The 14,759-nt window shown below is 47.2% G+C and overlaps 1 protein-coding gene across 4 annotated transcripts in view; it reads right to left on the bottom strand.

The window, feature by feature from the left end:
* The window catches only part of OTOF (otoferlin), a 217,717-nt gene that overhangs the window by 26,129 nt on the left and 176,829 nt on the right, over nucleotides 1–14,759 (bottom strand). For 2 of the 4 annotated variants that reach the window (XM_015405380.1, XM_015405393.1), the window contains 5 exons: nucleotides 10,041–10,160; nucleotides 7,615–7,776; nucleotides 5,162–5,324; nucleotides 2,930–3,000; nucleotides 453–482 (listed from right to left, as the gene is read on the bottom strand). In XM_015405380.1, the coding sequence (XP_015260866.1) occupies nucleotides 453–482; nucleotides 2,930–3,000; nucleotides 5,162–5,324; nucleotides 7,615–7,776; nucleotides 10,041–10,160 (546 nt within the window). Of the gene's footprint in view, nucleotides 1–452; nucleotides 483–2,929; nucleotides 3,061–5,161; nucleotides 5,325–7,614; nucleotides 7,777–10,040; nucleotides 10,161–14,759 lie in introns of all 4 variants that reach the window. The other 2 variants (XM_015429824.1, XM_015405386.1) reach the window with 1 other exon arrangement.

Here is a 14,759-nt window from a genome sequence, read left to right as displayed (position 1 = left end):
GGTCATGACTGCATCATGAAACAACGCATTCCACAAGTTAATTACTCTTCAAATGAAGAAATACTTTCTTTTGCTTGTCCTGAATTTGTGCCTGTTCTTTCTCTCCACATGTGCAGTCAACACATGGAGGGGTTATGTGCAGAGGGCTAGAGTGAGGTCAAGAAACTGGAAAAATATCACTGTGATCTCACTAGATTCTGGGAATTTCTAACACTTTACAGAAAGCAAAAGCATCTTTTTAGATGCACCCACGCTTTAGGTAATTGTTTATAGGCTTGTTACCAAATAGACTGTTAGCACTCTTTGCATCCTCAAAGGTGTCTGATTCCAGCTCATCGGCCAAGCCTGAGGAACATGAATTTAGCCACGGAGGAGGACTTTAAAGGACTGGGAGCAGAAAGAACCATTAAACTAGTTACCACAGAGCCACGCCAAGCATAGCCAACACTTACCGGCTCCACCTTAACGACCGCATCAGAGTTCTGCCAATGGGGAGAGGAACGGGGAAGAACAAGCAATGGTTACAGAAATGCAGGCAGACAACTATATGAACTGCACACTCCAGTAGACAGATATGCACATTGCCCAGTCAAGGGGGAAAGCCACAGGTGCACTCTTCAGACCACTAGTGAACAAGAAGGAAATGGCAGGCCAAAGTCAACTCTGGAGGGCTTCCTCAGGCAGGGACAGTTTATGCCACTGTTCAGCCATAATGCTAGAATGATGGCTTTGGAGAACCACAAAGTTCCAGGCCTATGATTCATGCATTTTATGCAGCAGAACGGGATGAATGGATGCCATTAGGATTCTTCATCCAATAATGTCAATAGACTTTACAGCAGGGGTCTGCAGCCTTTTACAATTAAAGAGGTAACCTACATCAACAATTCACAGCAAGAGATCAACCAGAAGCCAGCATAAGAAAGCCCGTTTGTATAACTGACAATGTACAGTTTGACATCACTAACAATTGAAATGTTGATTAATAATCGCAAATGTTTTTAATGTTAGTTGCTGTGGGGCCTTTGTTATGAAGTGGCACACACAAGGTCTTACATTAAGTCATAAATATATGCAGAAACACCCTGCACGGTCGTTTTAGTGCACTGGCATAAATCTATGCATTATTTGCACCTGGATTGCTGGTAACTGTTCACCTCTGTCATTTCCATTTCTGCAAAGCATCTCACCCAAGTACTACTCAGGCCTAACCCTGCTTAGCTTCCGAGATCAGACATGTTCAGGTATGGCTGTAGGCTCTGTAAAGCACGTCTAAGAAGCCTGTTAGTCCCATGAAAATTGTTGCCTGCCATCACCTTCATATAATAGTTCTAGCTAGGGATGGGCATGAACCAGCTCACAAGCTAAAGTTTGTGATGAATTTTGGCTGGTTCATGCTTCTCGAATGACAGTCTCCACTCAGTCAACATGTTTACTAAACTTCAAAGCAATGGATGGGGAGCGGAATTCTCCAGCCTCAGAAACACCAACAGGTTCCCTGTGCATCAGATGTGTGTAGCTTGTACTTTGGAACCTGTGCCTGACATTTCCCAAAAAGAACTTTCCTGGGGGCATCTTCTTCCCCCCCCCCCCACAACTCAGACCCCCTAAGACAAATCTGCACATAACCTGGAGCTGGAGGGCATGTAGAGGAGCATCAGGGGGAATCCCCTGAGAGTTTTATGTCTGTAGCTTGCACAGGGTTCATTCTATACACTCCTGAACCTGCATCTGTCATTTCCCCTTTCCTGGGGGCACATTTTCTGGGGGGCTGTAACTCAGACTCCATAAATTCAATCCTCACCAAACTTGGAGGGCAGGTAGAGGAGAGTCAGCCAGAGATCCCCTGTGAGCTTGGCATTTCTAGCACACTGGGGAGGGGGGCATTCGACGTCATCATGAACCTCAAGAATCAAACTGGTTTGTTTGGCGGCTGAAAGTTCATGATGGTTCATGGTTCATGAACCGTGTATGCCACAAACCCCAAACATTTTCCCGGTTCATGCCCATCTCTACTTCTAGCATCCCTCCTATGCCTATAGTATGCCTTAAAGAGTGCTCTACCATTTGAGCTAATTCCTCCAGGCTCAAATGGTAGAGGGCTCCCTTGGCATGCAAGAGGAAGCAGGGTTGATGCTGGCATTCTCATTTCCCCCCTTGGTTGCTGCAGTTCATTTTCAGATCCTAACGACTTGGTTGCCATAGGTGTCGATGTCACTTTGTTGCGATCTCAGAGGAGTTAAAGTGTACTAAGTTCTAAGTACAAAGCTTAGGTGAGCACACCAAGGCATGCTTTGAAAGATGAAGGGGAAGATTAGGGCTGCGGTCACACGCACTCAATAATCCACTTTCAATCCACTTTCAGTGCACTTTCCAACTAGATTTTGCCAGTTCACACACTAAAAATCCAGTTGGAAAGTGGATTGAAAGTGGATTATTGAGTGTGTGTGACCGCAGCCTAGGTTTTCTTTTTAAAAGAGCCATATTTCCGTACTAACACTGCAATCCTAAAAACACTTTCCTAGGCGTAAGTCCTGCTAAGTAACTTGAACAGGAGTCTGAGGAGAACTGTTTAGGATTACTTTCTAAAGCATATTTGGCTGTAGACTAGAGCCATCGGTTGCAGACTCCTGCTTTGCGAGGTTGACCCCTGCCCCAGCAACTTGCACTGAAGTCTGACAGTGGGGGAAGAAGCCAAAGGAGATATGAATGGGAAGGGGTGGCATAACACAGGATAGATACGTGCAAATGCAGGTCTTGAGCTTTTTCGCAGCAAAGGGGAGTGGGACAGAGGGGGTTTAGCATGGCCTCCTCGGAAATGTTAGAAGTTTGGTCATCCTAGAAAGTAAGTCAGGTCCTCTTTATTTGGGGGGGGCCCTCGAGATTAAATACTTTGCAGGGGTTGCTTCCTAACCTGGGCTTCACTTACCGCTTCCAGCTTCACCATAGTCTCCATTTTCTTGATGGGAACCTCAGGCTCAACGTTGACTACAATTTCACCTGCAGGGTGAGAGTAGGGGCCTCCGTTTGCCAGGGCTGCATAGGCATTCAGGAGCTTAGCTGGACAGAGGACAGAGGAAGAGAGAAAGAGGCAAAGTGTCCAGGCAGGACAGACAGACACAGAAGGCGAGAATCACTTGAGGACAGAAGACGGCCAAAGGGCTGGACAAAGCACCGACTGATTTGAGGGAGAAAAGGAAAACTGATCAAAGAATGGAAGGAGAAACTACAGAAGGGTTCCAGTCTTCAAAGAGATCGTTCTATGTGAATGAGAAGAACTCCAAACTACCGGAGACATGAGAACTTCTGCATTATGGAGAGGCTTCATGTTACATAGAGCAGCAGTTCTCAAACGAGCAACTCAAGGATCCTCTCCCCAAACTTTCACATTTATTGCAGATCCCCCCAAGCCTATTTATATTTGGAGCAATTTTAAAAAAAATCATGTTTATGAGCTCTATTTTTTTAAAATTTATAAACAAGGGTATCACTAAGATTTTGATTTATTTTATTATTAAACAGAGACACAGAAACATGCCTGGATAAAGAACCAGCCCTTCTCAAAGGACTAATGGTAAAGCTGTGTGTTCTCTGCACAGGTCTCTTGTCTTTTTAAAAGACCTGGGAGGCCAGGGGCTGTAATACCGACTATTTCTGACCACCACGGCTGTCCATCATCCTTGGCAGTAGTGTTGCCAACCTCCAGGTGGGGCCTGGAGAGCTCCCAGAATTACAATTGGTTTCCAGACTACGGAGATCACTGGAGGAAATGGCTGCTTTGGAGGGTGGACTTTCTGGCATTACCCCTCCCCTCCTCTCCCCAGACTCTGCCCTGCCCAGGCTCCTTCCAGGTTCCTAAATCTCCAGGAATTTCCCAACCCAGAGTTTGCAGCTCTACTTCACAGCGCCCTTAAGATGAAGGATTCCCCTCTGGATGCCTGTTCTGGGCCACCGTACTGAGAGTTTCGGCCTGCCCAGCAGCTGTTGCTGACTACCGCAGTGGACAGCCCCCTAAAGATGCGTGACTTGTGGTATACCACCTCCGGAGCACCCTCACGGTTCCCCAGGGTCTCGTTAGAGAAACACTCATATAGAGAATTTCCTAAGTACTGCTCTGCATTATTATCTCAGCCTCGCTTACAGCAACCAGCTGAAATAAGCCGGTGGTATTGCTCCTGCAAATCAGACTGGGGAATGGGGCAGGGCCAGAGGTACAGGCTCACCAATGAACCGCATGAGTTCGTGGCAGGGAATCCCCTTTCCACAACACAGTACCTCCGCTATCACAGTCGCTTTGGAGCTTGACAGGTCTCCTGCTTGGTGGGAGACTTCCTGCCCTGTGCCCAGGGGTCATTTCGTAGAAAAAGAGATGCAGGAGCTCATTAGCATAACTCAGTAGCATAACTTATTTGCATATGCCACACCCCCTGACATCACCGGAAGTGTGTAAGAAGGCAACACCCACCACTCAGGCTCCACTGGACTGTTTTGGATTGCTAGCTATTGGGGACGGGGACATGCAGATCTGCCCTCACAGAGGAGGGAGAGCTTGTACCTGAAGGTGGGCCAGGGGGGGCTCTGCAACTTACTTGGCTGCTTCTTGTTCCTCGTGGCCCGACTGTGGGCTGCTGGGAGCAGGGGGCGGGGCTTGTTGCATGAGCCCACCCCCTGGGCTCCTTCCTGCCGGAGCTCCGCTCCTGTGCTCTCCCGCAGGAAATAACCCCTGCCTGTGCCACATTTTTCCTGCTGCTGTTCAGGGGGGCAGCGGGAGTACTATGGGGGAGAGGGACTTGGAATTACCCCAGTGGTGTGATGTCACTTCTGGTATGAAGCCACAAGTGGTGTCCCTGCTTTGGTGCAACGCATGGTGATGTCACTTCTGCAAGTGACGTTGTGGCTCCAGCACAGCACAGTTTTTGGTGACTTTACCCCACCCCATCTCCTGGGGGCTGCCAGCACTGGGCTGGTAACCCCGCCTGGAGAGGGTTTATTAAATACTGAATGTTTCGCTAGCTGCCTCCTTTTCTTTCCCTGCCACACCCCCAGATACTCACCATTCTGGATGTAATAGCTAGAGTTGACCTTATCACACACTTCACCCCCACCCCCGCCCCCGCCCCAGCTCTAGGGCATGTTCCTCTTGCTTTCTCTGGTTGGATACCTGTTTTGCTCCAGTGCTGGGCTTTCTTATCTGGAGGCCGATAGATGAACTTGCGCAAGGAGTTGACAGCGTGGCTTCCCACCAGTGTGTATCGCCCAAAGGCACGACAGTCAACCACACGGATATTCAGGGGAGGATGGAGGAGCTCATTTTCTGGCAGATCCTGCAAGAGACCAAAACCCAGATTCGGAGTGGTATACCATTATGGTGAATGGCAAGGGAGAGACTGATGTGGTGACTGCAGCTGAAAGGAATTTTAAGCAAGATCTGGAATCTGACAAACATTCCATGGATAGGCATGTGAGGCCTCCCATTGTAGAGGCCACTGGCTCTTTGAGTGGTGGCTGGAGAAAAACAACAACAGCAACATAGAGTTTCCAGCAATTCCTATAGCTACCTTTTGTCACTTCTGAGTAGTACCTGGAAGTGCTGTAGTGACATCGCTGATGTTGCACCCACCCCACCTTCTTGTGAGCAGAAATTCTACTTTGTGAGCTACTGTCATTAAAGTTGTGAGCAAGTGATTTGGCTACTGCATACAATAGTTTGCTCCGGAGCCATCCTTCCTAATAATAATAATAATATCTTTCGATTTATTAATGGCTCAATCCTGCAGAGCTGCTAGCTCTGAGCAATTTACAGTTACACATTGATGAGGGACTAACAATGATTCATAGGGGGTAAGGGAGGACAATATATAAATCTTATAAGTCGCACACGTTTGCAGCCGACGGGTATTTTTTGTTCAGCTGTAGGCTCAGACGTGTTCCAGACGGCAATCACTTGGCTTGGCTTGATGACGTCAGATTTTCCAGGACTGCTTTTTGAGTCACAGTGCCACACTGCCACTGCCTGGCCAGATTGGCCCATCACAGGCTTCTTAATGCCGAAGAGATCTTTTCCAGGCTTCCGAGCTGGACATTCCGTTTCGCCGGCTAACACCTCCCCCACCGGAGGGGTGAAGTGTGCCCACCCTCTCTAAGGAGTGGTACCCATTTTATCTACTCGCCGAAGCTTTCAAACCGCTGGGTGGACGGCGAGCTGGGGACACGGCTGGTAGCTCACACCAGCGCGGGCTAGAACTGACAGCAGTTCTGTTCAGTTCAGATGTTACTGTAACCAGAGGATAAATCCTCTGTGCCACCGCTCCCCTTCACCGCTCCCCTTCCTGAGCTAAGACAAAAATGTTTGAGACGGAGACTAAAAAACTGTGAGCTAGCTCACACTAACTCAGCTTAGGGGGTACACATCCTCCCAACCCCAGCATGTCATCACTCAGCATCCTCTCCTCATTCCTGCCTGGCTGCTCGAGGCATCTCCGGCATCAGAGCTCAGTTTACTGCTTCACTATAACCAGCCCTCTAATACAGAGCAGCTGCAAAAAGCCTCTATCTCTATTTATGTGCCTCCTTGCTTTATGGAAGGCAGGCTTGTATTTTGTTAAGTCATTTATTCAGCTTCATAGCCTGTCATAATAGTCTGTCAGATTTCTGCACTTCTGCACTGTAATCACTACAATTCTGCATCTTTGTGTAATCATATCCTTTTGATATTTTATCTAGTTTTATGCATTCGGGGTTTTCATTTTATTCTTGTGCTTGTTTACTGGGTGATACCAAAGTGCTGTTAATAACGACAGTGACACAATAGCATTACCAACCTCCAGGTGGGGCCTAGAGATGTCCCAGAATTACATCTCATCTCCATGTGACAGAGAAGAGCTCCCATGAAGAAAATGTTGGAATATACAAAGTCTATAGTGCACCTGCTTGAGGAAGATCAGAAGAACAGCCTATAGGGGACAGCTGAAGGACTGCTAGTTAGCATAGCTAGATTAGGGACTTCCCACAATTCCAAATTGTCTCCTTCTTGTCTCCTGATTGGCTCTTTGGAGACTTCTTGCTCCAACTGAGCCCTCCCCTTTCGTTCCTGTCTCTCATAGCAGTTAGTTAGTTAAGCCTCTCTCCCTCTCCTCTGTTCTCTCAGAGTTTATTTCTTCTTTAATAAACCCAGTTATTCTCTTTAAACAGTTGGTGCTCCATTCCTCTGCATATTTAAACTCTGCCAACAGAAAATGGCTGCTTTGGAGATAGACTCTATGGCATTATACCCTCCTGAGGTCCCTCCTGTCCTCAAACCCCACCCTCCCCTGGCTCCCCCCACCAATCTTCAGGAATTCCCTAACCTGGAGTTGGCAACCAGAGGGATGAGGGAGGATCAGTGAAAGACTTGTGTCAACTCTTGTGTATTTTCAGCTACATTACCACTGAGTAGAGACTGAGGTGATGAGGGGCAGATTGGGTTGGTGGTACCCATGTTTCTCATTTAACATATACATTGGGCCTAGACTATGAAAACTGGGAGATACTGCCCAATAGGACCAGGAAACTATTACCATCAGGAAGGACACCTCTATGGACATCATCTACCCCTCTCCTGAGGCCTATACTTACCACTTCAAACCACTTGACTAAGGTGCTGAAATTGGGGTTTTTCTTGTAGTTCTGGATGAGAGATGATTGGACTCCCTTTCCAGCACATTCAATGTCCACTCGAGGCCGATCCACTTGGGCCAAATTCACACGTTTCAGGTCTCTCAGTCCCCAGAACAATATCTGCAGAGAAGAAGGATTAGATACCAGAGGAGAAAGAAAACTCAAAAGGAGGTGGGTTCTATGCTTCGATCACTCAAATTTTTTGGCTACCCCTGGCCAAACCAATGCTAGACCCCTCTGCCAGCCTTTGTCCACTCTCAAAGCTATATATCTGTCATTGCAGGTGAACCCAAACACAGGATGAAGCCAAGGGGGCTCTGCTCTCTTTAGCTGAGGTTTGAAGAGCGAGGAAGTCCCAGTTCCAGCATCCAACTGCTTTTCATGTGGAAGGGAATCAGTCAGTGTACTTGACAAAGGAGAAACAATGCTACAGGGTGAGTACTGCATACAACTTGTATATAGATGGGCATTGCATGTAGAGTAGATCCTCAGTGGAACAGGCTTCCTCGGGAGGCGGTGGGCTCCCTTCTTTGGAGGTTTTCAAACAGAGGCTAGATGGCCGTCTGACAGCAATGCTGATTCTGTGAACTTAGGCAGGTCATGAGAAGGGAGGGCAGGAAGGGTTGCATCAGTGCTTAGTTCTCTTGGCTCTTTCTTACACACCCAGGGAAATGCCAATCACCACTTTGGGGTCAGGAAACAATTGTTCTCCAGTTCAGTTTGGCCAGGGATCCTGGAGGGTTCCCCCTCCATCTTCTGGGCATGGAATAGGGGTCACTGGTGGTGTGGGGGGAAGGTATTTGTGAATTTCCTGCATTGTGCAGGGGGTTGGACTACATGACCCCGGAGTTGCCTTCCAACTCTATGATTCTACTATGAAGTACTCCTCACTTCTGACCTTCAAAAAATTCAAGGGACATCACTAAAGAGTTTAATTTCTTTTGAATGAGAAAAGAAGGATGACTTCTAGTGTCTTATTAACATCCACTTCATTTACAAGTACGTGATCCGAACACAGCAGAGACAAACGCATGTCTGTGAACCTGCAATTGGGATTGGGAATATTTATAAATTCCACTCCAAGAGGAATTCTCTTTGGGATAGGCCATTCCAATCCAAGTTGTTCATGCTGAAGAACAGAATTACATGGGCATTCTTTTTGAGCATTTTACACCACTGTTTCCCAGATTTTTTTTTTTTGGGGGGGGGGGAGAGGACAGATTCATGGCAGGTACATATTAGATATGCCTTTGGCTATGTGTTATCGTGATGGAAATATGACCTGTAACACAAGTTCAATATAAATATGTTGGGGTTTGAGGGGGGAGTGAGCCTCAGACAGCAGAGATGAAACTTGCTGTGTCTCTAGGCTTTGGTTCTCCTTGTCAATTCCTCCAATGCCTCTTCTACTCATTTTTGTTTGTTTCATTTGCTTCAGGTGACTCGGGAGGGGGGGGGAGCAGCAAGCTTGGCTTGCCAGGTGGACCCATGTTCCACTGAGTCAGACCAGAATTCCCTCAGCCTCGCCAAGAACCTGCCACGAGGCTAAAAGTTGCCAGTGCTTTCCCTTGTGTCCGACTGGCTTCTCCTCTCACGCGTCCCCTTCTAGGTCCTTCCCCGCTGTGTCTTTATGCTATGGTAGGGAAGGAGGTTGGTCTCTGCCTAGCTGACAGCAGCTGTACACCACTTCCGGCCTGACCGTGTTTACTTCTGGTTGGGCCAACAGATGCACAGACCTGGTGCCTGCCCATGCAGGACTCCTGGCCCACTCACAGTATGAGTTGAAATGCACACTTGTAAATGCATCCACATTGGTCATCATACCTATTCAGACATCTCCAGTAATCCAATCAATGCTATTGTGCATCTAGAATCTGCCCCTCTGCGACCTAGGCTGTGTCCCTCCTGACAACTGCACCCCCTGGGACACCTGATTGGCCCAGGTAATCTTTTGTCTTCACCCGGGGTAAGCCCCTCAAGACCTCCCATTGGTCAGCATTGTTCTCCAATGTCTGTATTTGTCCACACACATGGCCTCAGATTGTGCCTCTGCTCTGATGCCAACTAGCAGTCCACTATCCATGGATTCTGCAGATCTGGACCGGTTGTATTACCCCATAACGGAACACCCTATTTGCTATGAATCACCTCCACTTTCTTAGTTCTGTATTGCTTGTTCTTTTTGAATGTTTAGTGTACTTATAATTAGGGGAATTCTTCAATAAAACCTGTTTAATTTACTCTTCAAAAAATGCATCCACACAAAGTTCACAGGAATGTGTAGTGGATTATTAGAAGAATGGAGGAGGACTTGGCACAGCTAAATATAGAACAAGGATGGCATGGAACATATAATATTCACCACTGTAAAAGCTTCCATTTACCTCCACTCTGTATTTGCTCAACACAGGACGGATACCCAGAGGCACTGGCAGGATGGGGCCCCTCTCTATGTCTGTAGGGCCATCAATGGGAGGCAGATCTGACTTCCCAGCTGGGCCAATCTGGAAAAGACAAAAAGAGCTATTGGAATCATTTCCTTGAAGTAACATTCCCATTCTCCATAGTGCTTCCAACAAGTTTCTTCATCTCTAGCTCCCATCAGATAGGCAAGCTTTCTATTCATGCACTGGATCATCAGTCAGTTGTGGGGGAGGTGTCGAGAATTCTTGTTTTTTTCACAAAGAAAAATCCCAGATTTTGCAACCAGAAAATTGGGTTTATATTCATTCCCATGCTTTATTTCTGGCTGCATGGTTTGGAAAAATCCGTTCATCCTGGGGATTTGGAAAGGCAGACTGGAACTCATAATGTGCGGGAAGGGGGCATGATGGCAAAACGGACAGAGAGAAAGATCACCGTGGAAGCCTTGCTCCTGCCCTCACTCGTTCCTGATCCTTTAGCAGAAATTGTCCACGAGTTTTCTCATGCAACCAAATAAAAGGTGGGCAACTTTTTTTTTTGTGCAAATCTTTTGAAAATTCCAAGGCAGAAGCTGCATTCTGTAAATTGCACCCCAGTCACAACCAATGTTCCCTCTAAGCTGTGGAATCTTGTGAGCAAAAATTCCACATTGTGAGCTACTGGCATTAAAGTTGTGAGCGAGCGATTTGACTACTGAATAATTTGGTTTGCCCTGGAGCCATCCTTTCTGAGCTAAGACAAAAATGTGTGAGCTGCAAGCTAAAAAACTGTGAGCTAGCTCACACTAACTCAGCTTAGAGGGAACACTGGTCACAACTGTGCAGCTTTCTAGAATTCCTGAGAAAAGAAGCAAGCAGAGAGGGGCCTTGAGCAAGCTGGAATGTTCTTGGAGATGCCAGTGTTTTGAGAGGAAAGAGGTATGGATGAAGAGCAAAGGATGGATACTTTGCTCCAAGCAGTGAACGCAGCAGTTCAGAAGGTTTCTTGTGTGCCAAGATGCCTGCTATCGGGAATGGCTTGCAGGTGAAAACTAAAGGTGATTTAAGAGAGCAGGAGAGGAGCAAAGCTTGGCAGGATCCCTTTCATGCAGAGAGGGGGAAGAGAAAAAAATGTGCATTAGAGAACAGAGTGGGGAATATTTGGATGATGCAAGAGAGAACACGAACTGCCTTGAGCCCTGTGGTGCTCAATTGAAATGCGGGCATATCAATATGCTAAATAAAATAGAACCAGTAATAACTTAATCAAGTAGGGTTGCCATCCTCCCGGTCAGGCCTGGAGACCCCCCAGAATTAAAACTGATCTCCGGACTACGGAGATCAGTTTCCCTGGAGAAAATGGCTGCTTTGGAGAGTGGATCCTATGGCATTATACAATGCTGAGGTCGCTCCCCTCCCCAAATCCCACTCTTCCCAGGCTCCACTTCCCAAATCTCCAGGAAATTCCCCAATCAGGAGTTGGCAATCCTATTAAATCAAGATATCCTGTAGCACACTCAAGGCATCAGGCTGCGTGTATGGCAAGGGGCAATTTGAGGCCCTTTGGCCTGATGGCAGCCATGACGGCACCTTGATCTGCGGCACACAAGGTTGGGTGGCTGCCAGCAAGGCCCGCCTGATCTCTTCGTCATCGTATGGAAGCTGAGATCATATGAGAGGGGGGGGGACACAAACAGGGAGAACACACAGATTACTAAACAAGCCACTCCCAAAGGCAAGGAAATGTCAAAGCCAAAATCTGTTTTCAGAGAGGGAGGCTGAGGAAGTAGACTTGTATGGCAGATGAGATCTAGCCTGAGGCCCACTTCCATTAGCAGAAGAGACTGAGCAGCCCTTTGCCACCTCCTGTTATTAATCACCGTTTCCAGCCCAATCTTTAGTCCAGCAACTGAGTTCGGTTCCTTATACCACACCAGTAGATCAGCTAGTGCAGTCCACTTAGGGTTGCCAGCCTCCAGGTAGTGGCTGGAGATCTCCCAGGATTCCAGTTGATCTCCAAGCAACAGATATCAGTTCCCCTGGGAGAAAAATGTCTACTCTGGAAGGTGGACTCTATGGCATTATGCCCTGCTGAAGTCTCTCCCCCTCCACAGAGCCTGGCCTCTCCAGACTTCATCCCCCAAAATCTACAGGAATTTCCCAACCCAGAGCTAGCAACTCTAAGTCTACTCCAAATAGCAGCAATTCCCTCAGGCCTTAGGCTAGGGTTGCCTGGTCCTACCTTTCTGCCAGCAGGGGATTAACGAGTCTTTCCAGTGTGCACAGGGCATGATGATATCACCAGAAGTGACGTTGCATGCCAATGCTCTAGTTTTTGGGCAAAATTCTATGGGTTGAGCCTGATTTTACCGTAGAGTTTTGCCGAAAAACTAGTGCGTCGCTGGGCAATGTCAGTGGTGTGATGACATCACTTCCATGTGCGCTGTACTTCGGGGCATTTGTGGTTCGGGTTTCCCCCACAGGCCAACTGGCCGGCAGCAGGGAGGAACCCACAAAAGTGGGGGAACCCCCGCGCGGACTGGGGGCCTGGCAATCCTACCATAGGCAGCTTTTCTGGCAAATCCTTTAAATGCCCAGGAGTGGATCTGAGACCTTCTTTGTACATAGCAGGGGTTCCACCACTGAGCAAGGGCCCCCTGAAACCTAATTAATAACTCAGCTTCCTTTTATTTGAGTAGATTTGCACATGACTCAGTAGATGTATCCTTTAAAAAAAAAAAGATTTGTGAAATTGCTTCTTGTAACAAGGAAAAGGCACCTTTCGTGTTTTCTTTTTCCCAGTAACATATGAGGCTGAAGTTGGTTCCTTATTCCCAGTTCCTTATTGGATGAATTCATGAATAAGACGCAAATAAGGAATGAATAAGGAACTGGGAATAAGGAACCCACTTCAGCCTCCTCAGTAACACAGGCATCTGCCAAGGAGGCCCTTCTCTGCATGCTCTCATCTTTGGAAATGAGACATTTGTTAATCAGAGACATGGCTTGTTCTGTAGTGGCTCCTCCCTTCAGCTGCTTGCCTGGCATCTGATCTCTTGTTTGCAGACAACAGGCAAAATTCCTCCCTTATTTTAATGTGGGGATCTGACTGGCTATTTTTGCCTGTTTGTGAGGCCTTCCCACCCCCACATGCCTCTTCTCTCATTTGGCAGACAGATTTTTAATTTCAGCTCAATCCCATTGTTTTTATGGTTGTTTACTTGTTTCGCTGTTGTATTTTATTGATACTTAAAAAAAAATTAGATGGTTAAGTTTTATTTGCCCTAAAGGGAGCACGACAATTGAGGGAGGGCACTGTAAGTACTAAAAATCAATTAATGAATTAACCACAGCTATGCTTGTTATACTCCCTCATAAAATATGAGTGTATGCACATGGATGCACGCACACACATACACACAATTAGCTCCAAAGGTTGCTGCATGATTTGAGACTATCCATTACCTCTCTGCTTCATAGCGCTCTTGAGAGGTTAAAATGGGAAGAAATTATGTTTACAGACTCGATTATTGTCCCTTCCTGCACTTAATTCTTATAACAACCCTGTGAGGGAGTTCAGACTGAGAAGAAATGATTGGCTCCATATCAGGCAGTGCACTTCAGAGTGGCTGGGAATTTGAATGACAGTTCCCTGTACATAGTCTACACACTGGCTATACTTTCCCTTTAAGGTCTTTAATGGGTTGACTCAGAGTAAAACTGTCTAATAATCAACAACAACAGCAAAGCAAAAGAGAACAGTCATAAAAAAACCCTCATCATAAAAAGGTAGCTGACAGGAAAAACTAAAACAGCCGTCCCAAAAACCTTAAAATCAGCAGTTAACATGAAAAACAGAACAAAAAACAGATTTGAAAAAAAATAACAAACAAGAACAAGGAATAAAGCCATTAAAAGCTTCCTGGGATAGAAAAGTCTTAACCAGCTTCTGAAAGATCCAAAATGAAGGGTGGGGGTAGGTTTGTCAAGGCTAATGTCAAACTCAGTCTTTAGTTTGCCATGTTTTGGGGGATGTGGGGCCTGCAGAGGGAGGGAAATTACTGAGGGAAGGGTGTGAGTGGATGAGTGGATGCTCTGTTGTAGTGGTGACTGTAACCCTTCTTAAGATACCTCCCTTGTCCAGGGATGACCTTGGTGCCTAACTGTGCCTGCTTTGCTACTGTAGATAAAGAAACCATATATTCACAGGTGGGGGTGTAAAGTGCAAGCAAGGAAGGATAAGTGTGAGGGTTAATTGGATGTCACTGAAGGGGGGCCTTGTTTGAACTATCTGTATCTTTGGATTCTCCCACCAGAACCTCAGTTCTGACATGATACTGATCTGGCCTGGAACATCTTTACTTCTCAGTAAACAAATCACTGCCAGAGAGTGTTGTTGAGAGTAACTTTGTCCAGGAGTCTGACATCCAGGTTGGGAAATAGCTGGAGATTTTGAGGGTGGAGCGTAGGCTTGCCAAGTCTCCCTGGGGGGAGGGGAAACCCCCGCCCCAGAGGCCCGTTCCCCGCCGCCGGCGGATCGGGCCCTGGGGGGAACCTCACCCCCAAAGCACGCGACGTGCACATCACCCGGAAGTGATGCGACCACGCCAGGCATGCTGGGGGCAGGGGCACGGTCATCCGAGGGAAAACTCTATGGTTTTCCCTCGGGTGGTCGTGGCCCCGCCCCCAGCATGCCCAGCG

This window comes from Gekko japonicus, unplaced genomic scaffold (assembly GCF_001447785.1).
Source record: "Gekko japonicus isolate JY-2015 unplaced genomic scaffold, Gekko_japonicus_V1.1 scaffold977, whole genome shotgun sequence".
Taxonomy (NCBI): Eukaryota; Metazoa; Chordata; class Lepidosauria; order Squamata; family Gekkonidae; genus Gekko; species Gekko japonicus.
This window is presented reverse-complemented; position numbering and strand designations above follow the sequence as displayed.